Source organism: Diabrotica undecimpunctata, chromosome 10, assembly GCF_040954645.1.
Source record: "Diabrotica undecimpunctata isolate CICGRU chromosome 10, icDiaUnde3, whole genome shotgun sequence".
NCBI lineage: Eukaryota > Metazoa > Arthropoda > Insecta > Coleoptera > Chrysomelidae > Diabrotica > Diabrotica undecimpunctata.
The window spans coordinates 53744829-53772610 of NC_092812.1; the positions used below are offsets into that span (position 1 = coordinate 53744829).

At 35.8% G+C, this 27782-nt stretch overlaps 1 protein-coding gene across 1 annotated transcript in view; it reads right to left on the reverse strand.

Annotated features, from left to right (window-relative positions):
* Window positions 1–358: 358 nt before the first annotated feature.
* The window catches only part of LOC140452084 (A-type potassium channel modulatory protein KCNIP2-like), a 294909-nt gene continuing 267485 nt past the window's right edge, over window positions 359–27782 (reverse strand). The window contains exons 5-6 of the mRNA XM_072546140.1: window positions 2984–3196; window positions 359–548 (exon numbers count right to left, since the gene is read on the reverse strand). Of these exons, the coding sequence (XP_072402241.1) occupies window positions 438–548; window positions 2984–3196 (324 nt within the window). The 3' untranslated portion in view covers window positions 359–437. The remainder of the gene's footprint in view (window positions 549–2983; window positions 3197–27782) is intronic.

The following is a 27782-nucleotide window of genomic DNA, read 5'->3' on the forward strand; positions in this document are numbered from 1 at the left end:
TACGGTATAAAAACAGAAAAATCTTCTTTTAAAGATTTGCATGTCTAACAAAGATAAAATTATTTATCTTTATTAATTATTACAATATTATTGTTTTCCTATATTTCTTTAATAAGATGTAATATAACATAACCTACGAATTAAATATTAGTATTAGTGACTTTAACAGTAGAAACAACAACGATTTGAAAGTTTTTTTAATATAAAATATAATATGTAGTCTCTTTCGATATAAGCAGAAGCAGTAAAAAATTATTGGTACATGAGAAATTTACAGGAAGTTTTTCGAAAAGTTTTTTAACTTTTTAAAGATTATTTCTCATACATATTTTGAAAATTCGTTCCTACTATTCTATAATATACAAAACTTTAGTAATCTCTAAACCTGTAAAAATTTGTATTGGTACGAAGGGAATTACAGATATATGTATAAATAATCACAATACAGTATCTAAAGTTTCTAAAGATCTAAGGAAATGTTCATCTCTGGAACACCACTGTATTAATTCATCTATTGTTATTACTCCATCCTTGTTCGTGTCAATCATCTGGAAAAGAAATTTTATCAATTAAAATAATAAAAATGCAGTACATATATATATATATATATATATATATATATATATATATATATATCTATTTTATAAAAGGTAAAAGAAAAAATAAATTAGACTTACTCACAATCAATTTAATTTAACTATCAGACGACCGGTTTCGCTTTCTACAATATGCAAAGCATCTTCAGGTCACGATACAAAGTTAAATCAATGCTGAAAATAATAAACCCATATTAGGGTGTTGTCTAATAAAGGTAAAACAAAGATAGGTGATATAAATTATATAAATTACAGTAATTATGCCAATATTACATGTCTGTGGTTTTTAAAAATGAATAAAATGTTTAAGCAGACAAGGTAAGACCCACAAATTGGTAAAATAGTCTATTAAACTGTAATGAATTAATAAATAAACAGGATTTTAAAATCCTCCCCCTTTTTAAATTTAATGTCTGTTTCGTCCCCCCGTTTTTTAAGTGTTTTCTGTGTGTTTTCTGTGTGTCTTAAAGTATCTCAATTTTAAATTTTAACTTTATAATTTGGACTTTACAACAATTTGCCACATATTGTAACATAACTTTATCAAAGTAATTTGATAATTACAAGCTGATATAATTGCACACCCACACAATTTGTACATTTATTCTTATTCATTGTCTCACAACTGTCACTTTCCAAAACAAAAATAAAAATCTCAATATATAACACACATTTCATAAATATATCTCCAGAATAAATATAAATAACTTTAAAGAACTTAATGGTATAGAACATTACTTTCATCAAACAAACAATTACATTTACCTATCTCTACTTCATTGGATAAAATCTGTCTCCTCAAGAACTTCCCCGTTTACTGTTAAACAATTACAACAGTTGACTTGAGTTCTCCAATCAACAATACAAGATAGTTTGAACCATGTTCTTTCAACCATCAATTAATAGAGTACCGGCATGTAAGTAATATTTTATTTATTCGTTTATTTATTAATTCATTACAGTTTAATAGACTATTTTACCAATTTGTGGGTCTTACCTTGTCTGCTTAAACATTTTATTCATTTTTAAAAACCACAGACATGTAATATTGGCATAATTACTGTAATTTATATAATTTATATCACCTATCTTTGTTTTATCTTTATTAGACAACACCCTAATATGGGTTTATTATTTTCAGTATTGATTTAACTTTGTATCGTGACCTGAAGATGCTTTGCATATTGTAGAAAGCGAAACCGGTCGTCTGATAGTTAAATTAAATTGATGGTGAGTAAGTCTAATTTATTTTTTCTTTTACCTTTTGAAATGGACTCACACAAGCAACACATTCATGATATCTATTTTATGTTTGAAATATTTTAACTTATCACACACGACCAATCGTTGAGGGATTTTTACATTTTTATCAATTTGTACTCAATACGGCACTGCTCAAACGTGAAAAACTCACCAAGTAATTACAGTCATTTCATTGCTAATTTTATATGATTTTTAGATAATTTTGATTTTAATGTTACTTACTGGACCCTTGAAAGGTTAATATATCTAAAAAGTTACGTTTTTAATGCGAAAATTATAATACTAAAAGAGGTAACAGTCTAAAAAGTTACCAAAGTAAGTAAACTGTGAGATTTGTCGGTTCAAATGCACAGCTAATTTTCAAGAGACTATTCGGTTTGAAATCGTCAAAGAATACTGGAATTTGGCTAACTATAATCAGCAGAAAGATTTCATTTTGCAGCGTGTCACTTGTAATTCGCCTAAAAAAACCAAGTTTAAAAAACCATGAAAAAAATTGGAAAGAAAAAGCAAACAGAAATTGAAATTAAGACAGTGGAACAAATTCACATCAAAGTGAAAAGTTAAGATGCGTTTCACTATTTTATTACCTAAATAACAATGGAATCAAACAAAGGGTATGTTAAAAAAACTCTGGGAGTTTTGAAAAAGGCCCAGAGCTTCTGAGAAAAAAATGTACCCGGGAATAAAACGCTCGAGAATGTCTTACTATTGGTAAAGCAACACATCGAAAGTTTCACGGTTGGTTACACATTCATGGAGTGTTACTCAATGCACTCTGCTGTAGAAACAGACAAAAAAGGACAGTAGCCGGTGCTGTAGACTAGAACTAATAATTGGATAATGCGCTTTTTTAGAATCTTTAGAATCTTTAGAAAAAAAGATCTTTCAGGTTGCATTGTGAAAAGTTTTATGGCTCCTTTGGAATCTAAAATCTACATTTACATAAGAATTTTATGTACCTTAAGTTACCTTAAGAATATATGTATTAAGTTTTATTTTCCAGGTAGTTCCCGAAAAAAATCTTGTACAGGTCATAAGAAAAGGTTTTGTATATTTATTTTGCCTAAGAAGGATTTATAGAAGGTATAATTAGTAACTATTAGTAAATCAATACAACTTACGTTAAATATTTTTTCTACGTGTTCCTTGGCAGAAGAATCTTCTACTGCTGGTTGTGTAGCTCTTCCAAGCATTTCATAAATACTAGTAACAACATCAACCATTTCGTTTTTGCTAATGAGGCCATCTCCGTTCAGGTCGTACAGATTAAAGACCCACTGGATTTTTTCGTTGATAGTACCTCTTGACACTTTCGACAAAATATTGAGAAAATCCTGCAAATATAATATCAAGTATAGATAGATAATAGATATATAAATGTTGTATGAACAAAATATAGTTATACTATTGCAGCAGACCACACAAATAATTTTTGATGGTAAATACTTTTATCATCAACCTAAGGGCCTGCGTCAATTACTGATAGATATTGCAGGAGTAAATATACAAACTATAAGCTACAGTTTAGTACACGGTGCAACTTATGAATCAAATTTTTTTAAATACATTTGCATTTTTTAGGAATTTTAACAGATTTAGTAAATTAGAAGTAATGGCAATTTTAATGTTATTTCTAATATCACAATTTGTTTTGACACAGGTCTTCCTGATGAGAGATAAAACCTCGAACTACGTCTAGAAGAATAGTAGAGCTCGAAAAGATATGCGATGGATTCGACCGCTACCTGATGGAAATTCATTTTATATAACAATATCATCTACTTTCATTTTAACGTATTTTTTCTAAGTAAAGGGTGCAAAAGATAATGTTTTTCAAGGGTGAACTGTAGATGTATTATTGGAATAAAAAATTATTCCTAACATCGTCAAATAGCTTCCAGCAAGCTTGGATTTACAGTTCACTTAATTCTCATCCAAGAGAAGTCTTTTGACATCTTGTTGCTTCATATAGAGGTCGCTACTTGCGTACTAAGGCATGTTATGTTACTGTAAGAGACATATAGATAAATTTCATTTTAAATCCTTAAGAGAACTCGAATTAGCAAGAGTTATCAGCGACACGAAGATCAGATTTAACAGGAAACGGAAGACAGGAATGGCCATCCTAGACATCGGGAAGGCACATGAAATGGTCTGGAAGAAAGCCCTATTCTACAAGATAGACAAAGCTAGATTACCTCATTACTTAGTTAACATATGTGACACATATCTAACTAGTAGAACTTTCCACGTTTCAGCCGACCGAAAGATGTCCAGAATTCAAGAAATCCAAAAAGGGGCACCTCAGGGCAGTATACTCTCGCCCATTTTATACAACATATTTGTTTCAGACTTACCAACAGATGCAAAAACAAATGCAGCACTATATGCAGACGACACGGTAATATATACAACAGGAAAAGATGACAGAAGAATAGTTCAAAACATAGACAATTACCTTGGAAGAATCACAGAATTCACGGAAAAATGAAAAATCAAGATCAACACCCAAAAGACGCAATTCATCATGTTTATACAGGAGAAAAATGCACCAGTAATAGAAATCACCATGGGAGGAAATAGGATCCAATCAGAAGATTTAGTCAAGTACCTAGGAGTCTATTCCGACAGATATTATTCATCATCATCAGTGGCGTTACAGCTCTTTATGAGCCAAAGCCTTCTTCAGAACAATCCTCCATTCGCCCCTGTCTCTGGCAACTCTTCTCCATGCTCTAATTCCGATAGACTTCAAATCATTTTCTAGGTTGTCTTGGTATTTAAGTCTCGGTCTTCCTCTTCTTCGTTATCCGATCGGCTCTCTTCGGTCAAAAACTTTTCTGACTATGGCATTTTCCTCTCGTCTGATTACATGACCTATCCATCTGAGCCGTGCTACCTTAATGAATTTTACAACGTCGACAGATATTATTATAATATTATATATAAAGAAACAAATACTTCCTAATATTCTTAGGTCCAGTCCACTAACAAAGGCCAAGAAGAACCAGTTATACCAATTTTTATACCAAAATTCTTGTTTATATGCAATATCAATTGGCTTAACAGAATAAATAATCAAAAGACAATGGTTTCCCTAACTAAAAGTATTGAGAACCACATTGATCACAAATCTTTAATGGAAAATTTCAAATCTACTTGTAGCTTTTCCTGACTATAATCAGCAACAGCTGTGATAAACCTAAGGTAACAAATTTACTCTCGGTCTGGCATTCAACTCCTATTTATTACTAAACTGTTTAGGTAATTATTCTTGGCTCTTATCAAATAATTATTATATAATAGGCACAGTCGTTAGTAGGCCAATCCAAGGGGTTGACTTTTACGGCAAGTCGTTTACGTTTATAAAATTAAATCTTTATCATAACACGTTGCTTCAAATTGGCACAGGGTGGCAAAAATTAGTTACTTACAAACTTAAAAAAGTTACTTACAAAATAATAAATGAAGAATAAACGTATTAAAAACATTAAATGATATTTCATATTGTTATACAACTACTTAGATAAACTATTTAAAACACCTTTAATGTTTTACAGTATTTTTAATTTGTTTTTCATTTGACGTTAAAAACCGTCAGAAATATAAAAGTACAAATCTTATCTATATTGTTTACGCTTTACAGAAGGTACGTTTACGTGAAAACTATTCAAGCAATTTATCATTTGCAACTTTTTTTGTTCTTCTTTCTTCTTCTTTTGGTGCCTATCCTCTGTGGATGTTGGCAATCACGTTGGTCCATACAACTGCTCTAAATAGATGTACAGTAGTCATTCCTGCCCACTGTCTGATGTTCTTCAAGCACGATGTCCTTCTGCGCCCTTGAGATCTTTTGCCTTCTATCTTGCCTTGTAAAATTAGTTAAATTAGTTGATACTTCTTATTGCGCATCACATACCCTAAGCATGCCATCTTTCTGATTTTCACGATACGCATAATTTCCAGATCTTTAATCATACGTTGGATCACAGTGTTGTTTGTAACATGATGGATATAGGAAATTCTGAGCATGCGGCGGTAGCACCACATTTCGAAGGCTTCTAATCGTTTGGATGTTGCCTCCGTCAAGGTCCAGGCTTCGACTCCATATAAAAGGGTAGAAAATACATAGCATCTCAAGACTCGTGTTCTTTTATCAATGTTCAGGTGCATATTACATAAAATCTTCCTGAGGCGGTTGAAGACAGCTCTCGCATTTTCTATACGACATCTTATTTCCTGTGACTGGTCCCATTCCTTATTTAGGCTGCATCCAAGGTATGTAATTTTGTCGATTATTTTCAAGGGTTCATTATTAGCTGTGAATTGGTGCTGTATTACGTCGTTTTTACTTACTACAAGAATTTTGGTCTTCTTACAGTTTAAGTTCATGCCGTATCTGTCACAGGCTTCCACTACACGGTCTATTAATGTTTGCAGATCCTCCGCATTATCAGCAATCAAAATCGTATCGTCCGCATATCTTAAATTGTTTATGATTTCACCATTGATTTTTATATTTTCTTCAACTTTTTTTACAAAATGCATTTAACCTAAAGTGATAGTATTGAAATATTAATAATGTAGTATTGATCAGATCGTAAACCTATTTCACAATCTACGGTAAGCGAAAATATAAAGAATTAGGCCATGTGAGAATGAAAATATTCGACATAGTTTTAGCGGCAGTAGAAAATCTACACTATACAGTGCGAGAATTATCTAGGAATTTTGGTGTTGGAAAGTCTTCAGTATCAAATGTTTTTAAAAAGGTAAAATACCATCCTTATAAAGTACGTATTATTCATGAATTGGCTGAAGACGACTTTGACCAAAGAACTGAATTTTGTGAGTACATGATGAACCAACCTAACAATTTCATTAATAACGGTTTATTTTCGGACAGGCAACGTATCATTTGAACGGTCACATTAACCGACAAAACACCCGTTATTGGTCTGATGAAAATCCACACTGGATGCAAGTGTCCCATAGGGAAAAACCTCAAAAAAAACGGGCTGGTATTGTGAAAAATACAATTATTGGTCCACATTTTTTTGATAAAAAATTTAACAGGAGCATTATATCTGGATTTCCTACATATATATTTAGGGATTCTACAGTATTCACTGCCTTCCCTCGCACAACCGTTTCCATCTCTCTCTGTTGTTCCATTCTCCATCGTTTAGTCCTCTCTTACTCATGGCGTCGTCTACTTCGTTCCTCCAGGATTTTCGGGGTCGTCCTCTTTTCCTCCTTCCTATGGGGCTCCATTCGGTTATTCTCTTTATCCATCTGCTGTCGCTAGCTCTTCTTACATGTCCATACCACTTTAGTCTTTTTTGTTCTATATATGTTAGTATGTCTGTTTCTATTGATGTTCTTTGCTTTATTTCGTCATTACTTCTCCTATCCATTCTTGTTACTCTGCAGCATCTTCGCAGGCATTCCATCTCTGTTGCTATTATCTTACTGCGATTTCCTACAAAATACATTAATTCCTGATCTGATCTAGCTTTTTCCTGATATTGAAATACCCACTAATTTAGACCGCAGAATCTGGTTTTAACAAGATGGTGCACCGCCACATTTCGCCGTAACTGTGACCGAATTTTTAAACAGAACTTTTCAACAACGGTGGATATAAAGAAGGGGACCAGTGGAATGGCTCCGTAGATCACCTGATTTGAACCCATTAGATTTCTTTTTATGGAGTTATTTAAAATCTATAGTCTACACAAACTGTACCAATTTCAAGCAACTTTTTATACATTTTTGGAATCAGCTCAGCAAAGGAAATAATATAAATTGGAAAAAAGGGGGTTACTTAAAAAAAAAGGTGATGACGTTATCATACGAACGTGGTTTACCCTGTATAGTAGATTATAGTTTGAAAAAGTAGTAAATTAAAATCAAAAATCGACTTGTTTCGAGAAATTCTAATAATTTTGTTTATTTAGCTAATAATGAATTTATGCGTTACTTTATGGAGGCACTATATATATATATATATATATATATATATATATATATATATATATATATATATATATTTCTGGATATAAAATTGGGCATCAAAGGTAAAACGCTTTAATCTGTGTGTCTGATACGACCGATGGTAATCTGGCCTAAAACCGCGACCCTTGTCGGATCCACAGGTGTAAAGTTAAACTCTGACATTATAATAGTTTGAAGCCCAACACGGTTTTGAGTTATCTGGAATAATTAATTAGAAGTTGTGTTATACACTGCCGTGGTATTAACCAAGCTGAGGGTAAGGGATCACTTTAAGCGGGGATCAATAAGATCCGTTTTAATTTTTTACCTATCCGGATTATACGGCGCAAAAAGGTCTCGGAAAAACTTTCTGGATTATATACAAGCTACACTATTAGGAGCAACGACGTTAATTATAAAAAAACTTAATTACTTAAAAAAGCGGAACTTTTTTACAAGCCGTCGGAGATATAGGAGGTAAAACCCCATTTAACAGAGAAAAAGATAAAGAATACAAATTTAAGGATTTAAAAAGAGTATTTGTAATTTATAAATATGCTATACAAACACACATACATACACACACACACACACATATATATATATATATATACATATATATATATATATATATATATATATATATATATATATATATATATATATATATGTATATATACAGTGTGACCAATTAATTTGGCACAGAAATTTAGTTTTTTTTATCAAAATGTGATTTACACAATCAAAAGCTTTGGAATAATCACAAAAACAGTGGCAGTATAAAGATTACTGTTTAGTTCTTGATAGACCTTATGTAGTACAGAATATATAGCACCGCTGGTACATTTATTAGATTAAAAGCCGAACTGACTTAGTGATAAAATGTTGTTTTCAACGAGAAAGGACATAAGTCGGGCTATTATAAGTCTCTTCAATAATCTTGGATAGTACCGGTAGTAAGGCAAAAGGTAATGAGGTGAGAAATCTGCGACAATATAATCAATTATGGTAGATGTTGTTTTATTTTCTATGTGTCATGCGTGAAAAAAGCTATTCGCAAGTATATGTACAGCCAAATAAAGAAATTTGTTGACGAGCCAATTTGGTCAGATTTGGGTATTGGTTGGGCTAATATACTTTTTGTAAAATTCACTCCATCTGTTTGGAAGGCAATTATGATATGACGGTTTTAGAAGAGAGTTGCTTTGTATTGAAATCAATTCTAACTGTAGGTTTAATTCGGCGCTTTCAATTTCAACACCAAACGGATTTTGGAAGACTTTCATGTTGGTTATTTGTAATTTAAAGTCTGTGAATATCTCATAAAACTCATTCCTTAATAGAAAATACAGTAAAGGCTTCCTACTGAGGTGCTCTGATGAGTCCTAAATAGAACAAAATACGTATAAGCGATTTGTAGAAGCACTATATGTGAAATCAAATCTTACATGTCTTTTCTATATCTTTATTCACTCGTGTTTTGAGTACTAGAAGCCAGTTCATCAAAGGTTCTTACTTAGATGAAACGATATGATGTGGAATCTAATTTTAGATTTCCCATGCCGATTTCTTTCATCGTCTGTTTGCTCTGTATATCGTAGAAAGTACAGATTTGAGTGAGACTGAATTTTTTTTCGAGCATGTAGTAGAAATCTCCGGATTTTTACTTTTTGCTTCATTCTTTAATCTTTGCAATAACGACGCGTACTTGGTCCAATGCCTCTTGATTTTTGCAAGATAATGTATCCTAATAACCAACTGCTTTTGTTTCAACTGTTTCTCTAATAATATGACCTTCTTAGTAAAAGCTTGAACTTCATAAAGCTAGAATTATAGTTGATCTTTTTATGGTTCATATTTTGCTTGTCTTGACAGTGTTTCAAATATCGGGAGACTTTGCGATTAACTTTTTCAGCACAGCGTACCGTTTACGTCAAATTTTTTATCCCTAATCAGGCGCAAATTCGTGAAATATATCGTAATTTCTAATTTCGGGTTAAAATAAGATAAAAAAATATTTTCAAAAGGCTACGAAAATTACCATTCTGTCAAACTAGCACATCATTTATAGGAATTTTTCATGTTACAATATTTTTTGACAAGGGTATGGATACAGAATCTACCTGAAGCTTATGCTACAAAATTTATTATTCACCGCTGCTTACAAAGCCAAAGAAAACTCAAAAGTTTTTCAACTTCGCCGAGGTTGAAATGCTAATAGATATTTATTTCCATCTAAACATGTTCGAACAAAATTGGCGAAAAGGTAGGTTCTTGAATATAAAATTCCGTGCCAGTCGTCTTTTAAGCATAGCGATTGAATTGTTCAGCATAGCTTTAAACCAATCGACACACGGGCCCTTTTGAGCGATTTTAAAATTGAGCAGTATCTAACATGAAGAAATATTTTTAATTGGTAAATAATGCCGTTTTAAGTCTGCACGGATAAAAGTAAAGTTCAAGCATGCTTCAATACATTAGATTTAATGAATAGTATCGACGTTCCCTGTCATGATAGCCGATTTTGGACGACATTCGCGAAAATAGATATTTTAGCAAATTACGTAGACACGTTCACAATTTTTTTTAATTGTAGTATCGTTGTATAGAAACATTTTTACCAAAGTGTCGTAAGTGTTACAATTAAATGCACTTTTTGGCAAAATATGTTAAACATATCATCAAAAGTTCGCTGAGAATTTCACCATGCAAGAACCCAAGTGATTAGTGAGACTCATAAATTAATGAAGGCTTTATGGAAAGGAAAAAAATCCCGTAAGCGTGGACTAGGCTGTGATATGTTCTATTCGCAAACAGATAAGTAAAAATGCATCTCAAAATTATTGGTCAATAGCATTACTAAATGTGACGTACAAAATATTTGTCACATAGACCAAAGCTATTGGAAAAAATAGGTGAAAACTATAATTGGAGAATATCAATGTAGGTTCAGCCAGAGAAGCATGCCATAGCAGATTTTTATGCTTTCAAGAAATACATGCTGACAGTTACCGATATGGAAAACCGACGATGGTTCTATATGAATTGAAGAACCCTTAAAATATTTAGGAATAGATATAAAAAATTTTAGTATGCAAAAATTCCTCCAAAGTTAACTCCAATAGCATCTTTACTAGCCAAATCTTTACAAACAAATTTTCAGTTTTGTTCCACCAAGATCAGTTAAAATAATAGAAAAATTAATAGCTGATAATTAGTATTTTTTTGGTTAGAGCACAATGTTATTCTAGTCTCTTAACACGATTTCTGCCGAATCGTTCTGTAACTAGCAACCTCCTTCTAGCCCTTAATGAATGGACTTTATGTCTGGACCGATATGAGCCAATTGATATTATTTATATAGAATTTTCCCGTGCATTTGATAAGGTAGATGTCTATATAAAAATAATACTGAAGGGTACGTGGTGAGTTGCTATTGTGGTTAGAAAACTTTTCGATGGAAGTGGAAAATTACTGCCCTATGCCACATGCAGTAGCCAGTGGTGTCCCTCAGGGATCTATGTTAGGGCCTATTCTGTTTTTGCTGTACGTTTCTGATTTAACGTGTGGATGGTAGCCAAAGTCGGTTTAAGTGACCTTAACCAGCTATCAAAATGGAGCATGAAATGCTTACTTCTATGTAAGTTTTTTTTTATAAATTAATAGTTACCACAATTACTTTATTGTAAAGACAAAAGGTAAATTTATGTGTCATTAAAATTAGTAGATAATTTAAGGTCAAAAATTAAATCACTACCTTAAAGTTATTGGCCAATTAAAAAAAAAATGGAATATGGTGAGGTTCGATTCAAACTCACTTTGGCGGTTATACACGTTTTTCAACAAAATTTTTAAATAATCTTTTTTAAAAACGATCGAGTGAAAATCGAAAAATTTTTTAGTTAAAGACGTAATTTTCATTACAATTAATTGTGGATTAATATAATATCATATAGAATCATATATAATGAACAAAGACCACTTAACATAACCTACCTTTCACACTAAATTATAATTTTATTTGTGATTAACATTAAAAACCGAGATTTAGTGTTTTATATTTATTTTTTAAAAAAGGCCTTATATTACTGTGGATTTAGTTTGGCGTTAAAAATTTTTCCAGCCAATTTTCATCGGACGAGTACGAAATTTTATTCATGTCATTTCCGTTTCCCTTGAAAAATGATCACTGCATCTGCATGACCGTAAAAGTGAAGATTGCTCGGAAATAACTAAATATTGTGGAAGATTTTATTTGTACGTGATTTAAGCAATATGCAAGGTTGTAACAGTAAATATCCATGTACAAATAATATTTATTTTATAAATACATTAACACATTTAAACTCATGCGATTAATCTGTCTTAATATTTCAACCTTAATTATCTATTAATAAAAATACTTCCTTCTTTCTCATAAAGCAACTCACTGCTACAGGGAAGATTATAATATATTTATATCACCTGACTCTTTTTCATGCTATTAACTGCTTAAACAACCAAGATCTGAAAATAATTAGAAATCTTTACTGGAATCAGACAGCAAATCTCAGAGTTGAAGGTGAACACACTCCTCTTCTTAACATGCCATACACAAAGTGCGTAGGCGACTATCTCATTACTAGAATTCTGTTCTTGGCGGCGTGACACAGCTCGCCTGTATTGTGTATTCCTGTCCATTCTTTAATATTCCTTAACCAGGATAATTGTTTGCGGCCGGCTCCTCTCCTACCTTCGATCTTCCCTTGTAGGATTAACTGTGGTATTTCATATTTTGCTCCTCACAATATGTGCCCAAGGTAACTAATCTTGCGTTTTTTAATTAATTCAAAGAGTTCCCTTTCCACGCCGGCTCTCTTAAGGACGTCATCGTTTCGAACTCTATCCACCCAAGGTATGCGCAACATTCTTCTCAATGACCACATTTCAAATGCTTCAAGTTTGTTGATAAATGTTTTTTTCAAAGTCCGCGTTTCCATGCCATAAAGCAAGATTGACCATATGTAGCACTTGACCATTCTGTAGCGTATTTCGAAATTTAGGTTTTGATTACATAGGAGCGGTCTGAATTTCACAAAAGCTTGTCTTGCCATTTGTATTCGGGTTTTTATTTCTTGTTGTGGATCCGATTGGTCATTGATTGTAGTGCCAAGGTATTTAAAAGTTTTCACGCGTTTTATGCGATCGTCACCCAAGCATATTATCGGGTTTTCTGGAGGGTTTCTGCTAATGACCATATATTTCGTTTTCAAAATGTTGATTTTGAGGCCATATTTTTTACCTATGCTATTCACCCTATCAAGTAATAACTGCTGATCTTCCAAATTATCAGTTATAATCACTGTGTCGTCCGCATAGCGTAGGTTGCTAATTGGTATGCCGTTCACCTTAATGCCTAATTCCGTGTCTTCTAATGCTTCCGCAAATATATTTTCAACTTATAAATTAAAAAGCATCGGAGAGAGTATGCAGCCTTGGCGGACACCTTTCCGGATTTCAAATTCATCCGTATATTGGTCTTGATCAATCCTCACCTTTGCCATTTGGTTCCAGTATAGATTCTGAATAATTCTGATCTCCTTCTGGTCAATGTTGGCCCTATGTAGTAGTTCCATCATGATATCATGTTTAACATTGTCAAATGCCTTCTCGTAGTCGATGAAGGTGAGGTAGACATCTTTTCGTTGATCTAAATAGTTTTGTATTAAGGTGTTCAAACATAAAATTGCCTCTCTTGTTCCTAGTCCTCCCTTAAAACCGAATTGTGTTGACCCGCTAAGTTCTTCTAGTATCTTGTACATTCTTGAGTGTAATATCCTAAGGAAGAGTTTCAGCAAGTGACTCATTAAACTGATTAAGCGGTGTTCATTGCATTTTGTGGCATTAGCTGTTTTTGGGATCATCACAAAGGATGACTGCAGCCATTCTCGCGGAATGTAACCAGTATCATAAATTCTATTGAACAGCTTTACCAAGATTTCGATATTCTCCTCGTCTATTAGTTTTATTGCTTCTATATTAATTTCATCTGGACCTGTTGCTTTATGCATCTTTGTGGTTCTAACTGCATATTCTATATCACTTCGCATTATTGATGGCCCTGATAAGTTTTCGGAAGGAAGTTTGCGCGTTGGTTGTGTTGGTCTTACGTCATTAAAAAGTCTTTCTGCGTATTCTTTCCACGCCATTGCTATCTCCTCTTCTGACTCTATGTATTCGTTTCTGTCGTTGCGTATTCTTGTTCTGTGGTGGCTTTTGTGTATATTCGATATTTCTTTGATCTTCTTATGTAGTCCAAAACTATCTCCTTTTTCCTGCAATTGTTCTATTTCGTTGCACCTTTCCACCATCCAACGTTCTTTTGCTTTCTTAACCTTCTGGCGAATTTCTTTATGTATCTGTTTGTATTTGTCTTAATTACGTTGTTGTTTATGTTGTCTTCGCTTTTCCATTAGATCCATAATTTCGTCCGTCATCCATTCGTTACGCTTTCTCTTTCTGATCTGTGTTTTAACTTCCCTGTTTACTGCCAGAATCGTTCCTTTAATATCATTGACTATCTCTTCGATATCATCATTTTGTTCTATTATTCGCATTCTTTCATTAATTTGATTTGCATAACTCTTCTTAAGATTTTCGTCTCTCATTAGTTCTCTTGTATTTATAGGCGTGCTGGTGTTTGTATGTGTTCTTTTAATTTTTGCTAGTTTTAACCTCACATCTGCTATTAGCGGATTATGATCGGATGCAATGTGAAAAGAGATCAATCACAAAGATGTAAACACACTGACTATGGGAAAATCATGCGTGGAGTGAGGCAAGGCTGTATTTTGTCTCCTCTAATCTTCAATCTGTACTCTGAAAGAAATATTTATAGGAGCTTTGCATGAAACTGAAAAAGGTATTCTACTAAATGGTTACCGGCTAAACAACATCAGATATGCAGATGACACCATAGTATTTGCGGACAACTTAGAAGACCTACAAGTTTTTATGAACAAAATCACGTATTACAGTCAACAATATGGACTCAATATAAACGTTAAGAAGCTTATGATAATTAGCAAGAAAAGGATATCAGAAGGTCAACTTTACGTCAACCAATCCCCTGTAGAAAGAGTGACACACTACAACTACCTCGGCACCATAATAAATGAAGAATGGACCAACAACCAGGAGATTAGAGCACGCATCGGAAAAGCTAGATCCACCTTCAATCGGATGGGGGGCTTCTTCAAGAGTCACAACCTCTCTCTTGATATAAAAGTAAGAATGCTGCGATGCTACGTCTTCTCTGTCCTTTTTTATGGTGTTGAATCGTGGACCTTGAACGAAGATATGTGCACAAAACTGGAAGCATATGAGATGTGGCTATATTGGAGAATGCTTAAGATCCCGTGGACTGACCGAGTCACAAATAAGGAGGTCCTCAGAAGAATAAATAAGAACCGAGAGATACTGGCTACCATCAAATATGGAAAGTTACAATTCTTCGGACATATTATGCGAAATGAATCCAGATATGCTCTCCTTCAAGCCATCCTGCAAGGAAAACTATTTGGAAAACGAGGTCCAGGAAGAAGAACATCTTGTACATAATACAACAAAAAATTGTACATAATACAACAAACAAAAGCAACAGAAAATAGAACAACATGGCAGTGACACTGACTTATCATATTGTCGTAAAATTGAAATCATTGTATTTGCATTTTCCTTATACACAAAATGCAATTTTCATTTTACCACTATTAATTTTGTTCACAAACTTTCCTGATACTTCCCTGCATCGAATATAAAAAGTTGTACAGCGATTCATTTTGCTGCGGAAAATTGATAGGTTTAGTGGTTTTTAGTGCTTCGTTTCCTCGACTAACTAGTCATATTGCTACCAAAATGAATGCATCTGTTATTTAATTGGCTATCATTGGCTGTGAATTTATTACTAATTGTTGTGGCGGAGTATGGTTTTTACCAAAAATCGCAAACTGTTTTTTTACTGCTAAAGTTGAGGCTGTATTCTTAACTCGTTTCTGCAAACTTAGTATCTAAAATTATTTAGACGTTCTCCATTTATTAGTAATGAAATTGCTGTCTTTTGGGGCTTCTTTAAATATCTCTTCTAAGAAGATTATCTAGCAATGAAATCTCGAAACTCAAATGAAAGATCAAGTGAATAGAGCAAACAGAGCCGCAAGCTGCCTGAATGAAACAATATGGAGAAATAAAAATATTGGAAAAGAAATTTTCTTCTTCTTATGCCATCCCCATTAACGGAGGTTGGCGACCACATTTCTAAAAGTTTCTTTGTCTATTGCAACGTGGAATAATTCGTCTACAGTCATGTTTGTCCAGTCTCGAATATTTCGCAGCCATGACTTTCTCTTTCTACCTATTCCCTTTTTAAAATCGACTCTACCCTGCATGATGCCTTGCAGAAGACTATATTTATCATTCCTCAGTATGTGTCCAAGGTATGCAGTCTTGCGTACTTTTATTTTTTATTGTTCTCAACAATTTTTTGTCTCGACCCATCCTTCTCAGCACTTCCTCATTGGTGACCCTGGAAGTCCATGGAATTCCCAACATTCTCCAGTATATCCAAAGTTCAAAGGCTTCAAGCTTCTTAACTATTTGCGCTTTAGACGTCCATGTTTCTACACTGTACAATAGTTGGGACCAGACGTAGCATTCAACATACCTCAGTCTCAGCGCAGTATTCAGATTTTTGTCACCGAACAATTGCTTGAATTTTAAGAACGCTGCCATTGCAATTTCTATTAGTACCCTGATCCCTTGGTCTGGATCTAATTCTGTGTTGATGTAAGCTCCCAGATATTTATATGTTGTCACTCTCTCTATTTACTGTCCACCAAGCGTTAGGCGTTCATTATTTATTGGACTCCTTGATACTATCATAAATTTGTCTTATCTTTGTTGATGTCAAGTCCCATTTGAATGCATTCACTATTTATTGCATCTAGTAAAGTTTGTAGTTCTTCTTTACTCTCAGCCATAATTACCGTTTCATCTGCTTATCTCATGGTGTTTACGATTTCTCCACCAATTCCTATTCCCTCTTTTTTTTTCTCATAAGGCTTTTCTGGATGTTCAAGGATGTCAGAAACAGCATAGATGAAAACACTTAGAAAAATTTATGGTAAGACACTGTGACAGAGCTAGAAGTACAGATATATGACGTAGATGCACAGTGGAGAACATAAAAAACTGAGTAAGAAATAGAAAAGTAGAATGCAACGATCATATAAGCCAAATGACAACAAATAGAGTAGTAACGGCAAGAGACGGTTCCCCAGTAGGAAGACGATCAGTAGGAAGACCACGAAAACGATAGCACGACAACTTACTGGAGGCAAATTGAAAAACAGACAGAAGTCATGTCTACATAAAAAGAAGAAGAAGAGTAGATATTAAAAAGGAAGGGAGATAAAACGCACTCTTGTTCGATATCTCTGTTCATCACAACGTCTCAGCTCAGTTGGTTGCCCGTTCTAATTTTTGTTGTTTGGACATCATCCTTAAATCTTAATATTTTGGAGATTCCTTAGATTTATTGTTTTAGTTTTCACAACTATGTATAAACATGTCTATTATATTTAATATTGTTTAATTGAATGGCTTAATATTTGAGTCTGCTCCTGCCTATGTTATTGCCTGTAAACCGACAAAAAGATTCCAAGACAATAGGTATAAAACAAAGAACAATAAGCTTTTTATCCCTATGCGTGCCTAAAGTAACAAACTGTAAAACACGTCAATACGTTTATGGTAGCTCTAAAATTCGGTAATTTTATTTTCCGCCGAAAAATTTATAGATTTCATCCTTACCCACCCATGCTTCCATAAATATCTTTTGAATAGGTGCTTTACTCCTGAATGAAATCTGGAATGCGTTACGCGAAATATAAGTTACTTTCCCTTTAAAGGCCTTGATAGAGGTCGTGCGGTTTCATTATAAATATAACCTATAGTGAAATGTGCCATTTTTATCAGCGATACTGAAATCGAACCTCGCTTTACTCACTCACCGTTAGCCAATTGAACACGGAATATTGCTTCATTTGTATTGTTGCTCTTGTTAGGGATGTATGGATTGTGGAAGGTAACATGGTATGGAAGAGTAAAGAAAATTCATACAGGGTCTATAAAAAAGCTCTTCATTAACGAATTTTTTATTTAATTGTCTTTATTAAAAATATGGCACTTGAGAGATGTCCTACTCTCAGAAAGGGGGTTTTTGTATTCGCCAAATTGCAATAGATGTGACATGGTAACTTTCTAAATGACATTACATGGTAATTAACGAACCTGATTGTAAATACACGTTTGCAATTTACGGTTTAAGTGAAATTATCGCTAAATTAAAAGCTTTTAATAGTTGAGTCCGAGAACAACGTCCGAAAAACTGTAGCGATTATAGAATGATAAGCCTTATGAGCCACACTTTGAAAATATTTCTACGCATCATCCACAGTAGAATCAGAGATAAATGTGAAGAAGACCAGGATGAAACACAATTTGGCTTCAGAAATGGACTGGGAACTCGGGACGCCCTCTTTGCACTAAATGTATTACTGCAGAAATGTCGAGATCAAAGGAAAGACGTCTTTGCTGTATTTATTGACTATGAAAAGGCATTTGATCGAGTACAGCATCACAAATTAATTACAATATTAAAAGATAAAGGAGTTGATAGTCAAGACATACGATTCATAGAAAAGTTATACTGGCGTTATAACAGCGACAGCTCGCATAAACGGAAAATCAATAGAAATATGTAAAATACAAAGAGGTGTCAGACAGGGTTGTATACTATCCCCACTGTTATTTAATTTATATTCAGATAGAATATTTAAAGAAGCGGATGGCGAATATTTGGAATGGGGCGTGAAAGTTAATGGAATTCTGATAAATACAATCAGATATGCAGACGATACAGTTATTTTAAGTGATGACATGAATGGATTACAATGCCTTTTAAATGCCATTGATACAGTGGGAAGAGAGTTTGGCCTAAACATAAACTGTTCAAAAACAATACACATGGTGTTTAGCCGTTTAGCACATCAAGATGCACGATTATATGTTGATGGTCATATAATTCAAAGAGTGTCCAGTTTTAATTATCTTGGTTGCCATATTACTGAACAACTAGATCCAGATCAAGAGATTAAACGTATAATCGAGATAGCCCGCACGACATTTTTAAAAATGAAGTCATTCTTCTGTAATGATAACTTGCAACTTCAACTTCGAAAGCGCATGGTTAAATGCAACATTTGGTCAGTCCTCTTATACGGTGTCGAAGCATGGACATTAAAAATATCCACCATTAATCGTCTGGAGGCCTTTGAAATGTGGCTGCACAGACGTATACTAAAAATTCCATGGACGGCTATGCTGACAAATGTGGCAGTCCTTGAGAGAGCAAATGCTGCTCGCGAGCTGCTTGATAACATCAAATGTAGAAAGATGGCCTATTTTGGACACGTAGTAAGGGGAGACCAATATAATATTCTTCAACTTATTATGATGGGTAAAATCGAAGGACGCAGAGGAATTGGTAGAAAGCAGACCTCTTGGTTGAAGAATATCAGGGAGTGGACCGGAATGAGGAAAGCTGAGCAACTATTTAGAATAGCTCAAGACAGAGACAGTTTCGCCATGTTAATCGCCAACGTCAAGGGGACTTGATAGGGCACGTTAAGAAGAAGAATAGTTGAGTTTTATAAGTTCAGTCTTTAATAACATCGAGAAAACGACTGTGAGAAAACAATGGGTGTAAGTGAATTGAGGTGGTCAGGCTCAGGTATTTCTCACAAAGACAACTTTACAGTGTACCATTCCGGTAGCGACGCCACAGGTAAAACACCATGAGACTCGCCTGAAGAATGATCAAGGAAACTACGTTCATGCCCAGGAAGAACCAGCTAAAATCTGGGTAAACTATGCTTCGTGCCTCTTTGCGGATAATAGACCGAATTTTCCAACTACTAAACTACCCACGGAAAATTTATCCGGCCCTCCCATTATTCGCGCCGAGGTGGAGTACGCTATAAAAGTAGCAAAACTAGGCAAGGCCCCTGGACCGGTTGGAATTACTACGGAAGCCATAAAAATTTTGGAAGATGATAACATCGACATGCTGGTAAAAATTTTCAATGCCATATATAACACCGACCACATTCCAACGGATTGGCTTTATTCAACCTATATAATGATCCCTAAATCACAAAGAGCGACAAAATGCAACGACCACAGACTGATAAGTTTAATGAGCCATTTGCTTAAGCTGTTTCATAGCATCTTTCACACAAGAATGTTCAGAAAGTTGGAAGATCTAAGCGGTGAGACACAATTTGGTTTCAAGAGCGGACTGGTCGGCTCATGTTCACAACTTAAGAAAAAGCTATCAAGTTCATTATTTGTTATTCGCCAACCAGCAAGGGTTTTCAACTTTGAAACATTAAAAATGACATATTTGTCTTTATTCCACTATCACCTAAACTATGGTATAATCATATGGAGCAATTCAACAAATGCACTTCAAATTTTTAGAATGCACAAGAAAGCTATCAGAATTTTAGCAAGGTTAGTTATCTAGAATACTACCGACCTTTCTATATTAAATTTAAAATTATGTCGCTATCTACTCTGTTGATATTTCAAGTTCTAACTGAAATTCACAGAAAACGTGCCCATTTAATAAAGTAGTCCACGTTCACATTACACGAAACTGTCACTACCACGAACAAATCGCTGTAGATTAAGTCTTTCAGAAAAAATTGTCTTAATTATAACTATTACAATATTTTACCAAAAAGTATTAAACAACTAAGCTGTAATAGTTTCGATAAAGTTATAAAAAAATATCTTCTGAAATATTGTTTTTACTGCTCAGAAGAATATATGACTCATTGCAGAACATCCACTGAACTGCTTACCGTAACTTTGCCATAAATCTTTTTCTGTTTAATATTTGTTTTTATTTGTGTATATTTAAGGTACTGTTGTGAATTTATTAATTGTTAAGTCTTTAATTTATAATGTCTTGTTCTTATCTTAATTCATTAAAAAGCACAATGACTGATATTTATTTATTTTCACTAAACATACATAATTTATTAAAAAGCGAACGTAACATTTTATCGCGAGCGCGTCGTCCGAGTATTAACTGCCCTCCATATAAAAATGTTGTATTTATATACGAAATCCTGATATACTAGAACAGCATCGAAAGATCGAGAAGCTTGGCCGGCTCATTCACCATAATTTTGGTTCTAGACTTCCACCGAAATTTCTACAATAAAACAGAATAATTAGTCATAAAAGTTAGGCCAGTATATTTATCGTAACATTGCCCCCCTCTTAAAAGATGGTTCCTCCTGGAACCTTGTCGGGACTGGAACCGGAACTGTATGCTGGTATCGGCAACTGGACCCTCTTTTACAACTTCCAGTTGTATAAAAATGACAAGGGACGGTTTTCTCTCCGCACCAGTAACTATGCGGATTGCAACAGACTAACACCTGGACTTCGGTGTCTTTAAAGATCTCCTCCACCATATTTCGGATAACCCTCCAATCTAATTGGCGGCACTCCAACTTTGGCATGGCTAACTTTTGCACGTCGGACTCTAGTACGTGCCCTCTCAATTGAAGTAAGGCTTCCCATACATCTCGGTAGGTAGGTTGGTCACGGGCAGTGTCTTTTGTTACCAGGTAGAAAAGGTAACGTGATGCATCTTGGAGTTTCAAGGTTTTACCGGACGCTGGCACTTGGCATTGAAGTTCTGCAACTCGACCAAACTTCCTTCGAAAGACGGATGCCAACCCTGGTGCGTCTTTGATACTGGCCGGGATGGTAAGGGCCAGCGAGTAGTCATCGGGGAGCGCGAGTAGATCTTGCTTTTCTTCAGTGGTAACACCATGTCTCGCTTTACCGGTACCTCCATAGGCACCCATGAATTCCTCAAACGTGAGGTCAGACACATCTTGGACTTGGTTTACTTCCACTTCTTCATCTACGTCGTGGTCACCTTCGAAAGATGCCAACCGGTTATGGTGTACTATCATCGGCTTTCCCCTCGGAATCTTGCTTATTCGGTAGATGACATCGTTGATCTTCTCCATGATGAGGTATGGACCTTCCCAAAACTGCTGCAATTTGGGAGAACAACCTTTTCGCTTCTTGGGATTATACAGCCATACTTTGTCGTTCTTCTTAAAGCAACCCTTTTCGGCTTGTGTATCGTACCGTTTCTTCATTCGGTCGCTAGCGATCTGAAGGTGGGAACGGACCAACTCATGTACATCGTCCATTCTTCTTCGTAATTCGATCACATAATCTTCACCTGCTACATCTTCTCCAGGTCGACACCCAAACTCTAGATCACAAGGTAGTCGCATTTCGCGTCCGAATAGGACTTTCGCTGGTGTCTGGCCTGTTGATTCGTTAACAGCAGATCTGTAGGCCATTGTGAAGAACGGAAGGTATTGGTCCCAGTCTCGCTGATGATTGGACACCATCTTTGTCAAATATTTGCCAACTGTCCTATTCATCCGTTCTACCATACCATCAGATTGCGGATGATATGCTGTAGTTCTTGTTTTCTTCATGCCTAGTCTATCACATATTCCTTGGAATAGATCACTTTCGAAGTTCCTGCCTTGGTCACTATGGATCTCCAAAGGCACTCCAAATCGGCTGATATATTCTTGGATCAACTTATCTGCAACGGTGGCGGCCTTCTGGTCTGGAAGTGCGTAAATCTCGACCCACTTAGTGAAGTAATCCATTACTACCAACATGTACTTGCCCCCATTTTCACTTTCTGGAAATGGCCCTGCAATGTCCAAAGCTATTCTTTCAAACGGGCTTCCAACATTATATTGTCTCATAGGAGCTCTCCTTTTCCGGTGAGGCCCGTTACTCGTAGCACAAATAGTACATTTCTTACACCAGTCTTTTACGTCGTCGGAACTGTTCATCCAATAAAACCGTTCCCGAATTCGCTGAAGGGTTTTCCTTACACCAAAATGCCCTCCCGATGGACTGTCGTGTAACTGACGAAGTACTTCGGCTATTCTGCTCTTTGGAATCACCAACTGTCTTCTTTTCTCTGAACCGTCATCATTTTCCAGGACTCGTTTGAGCAAGCCATCTTCGATGATAAATGAGTCCCACTGGGCCCAATACGTCTTAACTACTGAGCATAGGGTTGATATTTCCTGCCAAGGTGGTCGACGGTTTTCCTCTTTCCATTTTCGGATTTTCTGTATAACTGGATCTTTCTCTTGTTCTTCCCTTATCTTAGTGGGCGTCCAGTCGTCGTTGACAATCGTCGTTCTTAGCACTGCTGCTTCCTTGGATTCCGTTTTGTTGCAGTGGGGACACTCTGCTGGGCATGGCCGTCTGGAAAGAGAATCAGCGTTTCTGTGGCTAACTCCGGCTCGGTGCTCAATCTTAAAATCGTATTCTTGGAGTCGTTCGATCCACCTGGCTATCTGACCCTCTGGATTCTTAAACTGCATCAACCACTTAAGGGCGGCATGGTCGGTTCGGATTAGAAACTTTCTGCCATAGAGGTATTGATAGAAGTGCTCTACTGATTTAACTACTGCTAGAAGTTCTCTCCTCGTGACGCAATAATTCCGCTCAGGTTTTGAAAGAACTTTACTAAAATATCCGAGGACTCGTTCCTGTCCTCCTTGAATCTGAGACAGCACTCCTCCAATTCCCACATTACTTGCATCTGTATCTAAGATGAACTCTCCTTCTGGCAGTGGATACCCTAAAATTGGTGCTGTTATTAAGTGCTTTTTCAACGTTTCAAAGGCATTTTGGCAGTCTATATCCCAGCGGTATTCTCTTGCTTCCTCTGTAAGTCGCGTTAATGGCTTAGCGATATCTGCAAACTTCTTAATAAACCTCCGGTAGTAAGTACATAGTCCAAGAAAACTTCTCACTTGATGTTTGTCAGTTGGTTTTGGCCATTCCTTAATGGAATCGATTTTTCCTTTATCCACGGCCACTCCTTCTTTACTGACTATATGACCCAGATAATTGACTTTACCTTGAAATAGCTGGCACTTCTTGGGGTTTAGCATCAATTGGGCAGCTTTAAGTCGATTAAAAACGTTTTCTAAATTCCTCAAATGATCTTCGAATGTCTCCCCCAAGACGATTATGTCATCTAAATAAACCAGGCATGTTTTCCAAGATAACCCTCTCAACACATTTTCCATAAGCCTCTCAAATGTCGCAGGAGCATTACAAAGTCCAAATGGCATAACGTTGAATTGCCACAATCCAGATCCTGTGGTGAAGGCTGTCTTTTCTTTATCGACTGGGTCCATTTCTACCTGCCAGTATCCAGACTTCAAATCTAAAGTAGAAAACAATTTACTTCCAGCCAATGTGTCATCGATCCGAGGCAGAGGATAACTATCTTTCTTGGTAACGTTGTTCAGCAAACGGTAATCCACACAGAACCTCGTCGTTCCGTCTTTCTTCTTAACCAGGACCACCGGAGAGACCCATGGACTCGTAGAAGGTTCTATCACCCCGTCTTTCTTCATTTCCTGAACAATCGTTTCAGCTTCCTCTCTCTTCGCCTGTGGTAATCGTCGAGCTGTTTGACGAATTGGCTTAGCATTACCAGTATTAATTTTATGCTTAACAACGGTAGTTCTTCCCGTCTTTCCTCCTTTCGGTACGAAAATATCACGATACTGCCACAGAAATTCCCTTAATTTCCTTTTCTCCATCTGATTTAGAGACTGTCCTGCGACTGCAACCATTTGGTCGAATTTGTCGTTGGAATTATCAGATGTTGTCGCCTGACGGATTATGGATGTCACAGGTACACAAGTTCCTACTTTTGTCTCTTTCTTTATGGTCACTGGGTAGTCGTTGACATTGATAAGTCTCACAGGAATTTCTTTAGCCGAAGTCACCAATTCCTTTCCAATTATGATTCCACGACCAACCTCATCGTCGTGGTTCCAAGGCTCCATCATAACAGGTCTCCCTTCGTCTACAATTCCCTGTAGTCGCGCTACTATGATCGTTTCGCTTCTCGCAGGCACGACTGTATCTTCTGTAATGGCTGCTTGCACAGTGTTGTCATTATGTGGATGGAGAAATACCTCCTCGTTGCCAACTTTGATTACCTTATTCTTAAAATCCAATTGGAATCCATGCATATTCATTACGTCCATTCCTAATATAACATCCTCTTCGATGTCAGCAACTATAACAGTATGGACAAACTTTTCTGCCCCAATTCCCAATTGTACCTGGATTTCTCCATGAATGTTGGCATTTTCACCTGTAGCGGTCCGAAGTCGTAACCTCGTTGGTAACAGTTTCTTTCGGCTGTTTATAACTGTCGGGCGTATAATGGTTCTGGTCGCTCCGGTATCCACCAACAACGTATGCTTTTTACCATTTATGTCTCCATCTACATATACACTATCTTCACGACATTTCAAAGAAGCTATTAGTATAAGAGGGTCTTTGGAAAAGTTTTGGGTCGAAGCTGCTCCCCTAAAGCCGACTCGTTCTGGTTTTCCTGATGGTGAGTTTCTTGATTTTATGGTCTTCGTTTTATTGCATGTAATACTTTTCATCATATTAATGAGCTGGTCAAGTTTATCTTCATCTCCTTCCTCTTTTACAGTCCTAACTTTACTGTACCCGCCAGAGGCCTGCGTAGCTGACTCATATTCGAGGGCGGCGGATAGGACATCAACCAGCGTCTTGTGACGAGCTAATCGCAGTGTTCTCTGCATTTCATGATCACGAAGACCATCAATAAACGTTTGAACGGCCAACTTTTCCATCATGTCTTCGGGAGCTGTTGGATAAGCATATCGTACTAATCTGGCAATATCTACCTCATATTCTTGAAGAGCCTCATCTTTCTTCTGTCTACGATTTTTAAGCTGCGACTGATATACATGCTCCAAATGTTCGTGGCCATATCGCATATTTAACCTCTTCTTCAGTTGTTCGAAATCATCGGTCTCCTCTACGGCTATGGTCTGAAGCACATCTAAGGCATCTCCTCGAAGAGCGATAGTCAGGTTTACAGCCTTTTCTTTTTCAGACCATCCATTTGCTCTTGCGGCTGATTCGAACTGTTTCATGTAGTTGTTCCATGATGATTTTCCGTCGAAAGTTGGGACTTTAACATGAATAGAACCTCCACTTCCTTCAAATTTCGGCCGTGTCTCCAACTTAAATTTCGTCTCGTCTTCTTTTATCTCCACTGTAATCGGATTGTTACCTCTCTCTGCTGTCCCTGTTTCTTCCATCTTCCTTTCCATCTCTTTAATCTTTTCTTCGAAGGCCAACTTATCGGCAGCAACTTGGTTTTTTAGCGAAGACACTCTATCGTCAAGAGCAGATATTTCAGAAGTGACTTTAGAGATGTTAGCAGAAACTTTGCTTTCCAGAGAAGAAATCTCGTTAGAAACTTTGCTTTCTAAAGAAGCGATGTCGCCGGATACTTTGTTCTCCAATGATGCGATGTCGCCGGAAACTTTGGCTACATCAGAAGACACTTTCGAAATATCGTCGGAAACTTTGTTCTCTAATGATGCGATGTCGCCGGAAACTTTCGAAATCGACGAGAGGACAGCATCTTCAAATATATAAGTCTCTGGATCTAGTCCTTCTTCTAGCAAAGCGTTCTTTAGTCGTTGGACTAACTCAGCCTTTTTTCCGGTAGAAGCTAATTCTCTGTCTTCGAGATGTCTTCTTAAATTCGTCACTGTGAGCTCATAAATCGTAGCCATTTTCACAATTTATTTTACGTATTCACTTGTATTATTATTATAAGTCTAATTTATGTTCGATCTCACTCTGACACCATTTGTTGTGAATTTATTAATTGTTAAGTCTTTAATTTATAATGTCTTGTTCTTATCTTAATTCATTAAAAAGCACAATGACTGATATTTATTTATTTTCACTAAACATACATAATTTATTAAAAAGCGAACGTAACATTTTATCGCGAGCGCGTCGTCCGAGTATTAACTGCCCTCCATATAAAAATGTTGTATTTATATACGAAATCCTGATATACTAGAACAGCATCGAAAGATCGAGAAGCTTGGCCGGCTCATTCACCATAATTTTGGTTCTAGACTTCCACCGAAATTTCTACAATAAAACAGAATAATTAGTCATAAAAGTTAGGCCAGTATATTTATCGTAACAGTACGTTTTATATTCCTTTTTTATATACTATGTATTTTTTTGACTTGCTGCAAACAATACTTGTATCTGTTATGTAGTTAAGTAAACACTCTACTCTACTCTACTCTACTACAATCTTCCCAAAAAAGTCCATCGGAAAAACAAAAAACCCAAAACAAATACTTCATTATCTTTAAACAATCGGAATCCTGTCGATGTAGTCTACTTAGACTTCTCCAAAGCTTTTGACCGTGTTCCAAAACGTCGATTACTAGCTAAATTGGAGCACTATGGTATCCGCGGAAAGTTGAACATTTGGATTGAAGATTTTCTATCCGGTAGATACTTCAGGGTTCGTGTTGGGGAAGACCACTCACTAGATAAGCCAGTCAAGAGTGGAGTCCCACAAGGATCAGTACTTGGACCGCTACTATTTTGTGTCTACACTAGTGATCTTCCGCTCATCGTATCCAGTAAGGTTTCCATTTACGCTGATGACACGAAATTATATGTGAATCCAACTATTAACCAACATGTTCTTCAACAAGATCTTGACGCAATATTCAAATGGTCCTCAGAATGGATACTTCCGCTTAACATTGAAAAATGCGTTGTTTTACATATCGGCAAAAATAACCCATCACTACCGTACTTTATTAATGGACATCCCTTAAACTCGGTAACCTCCCACAA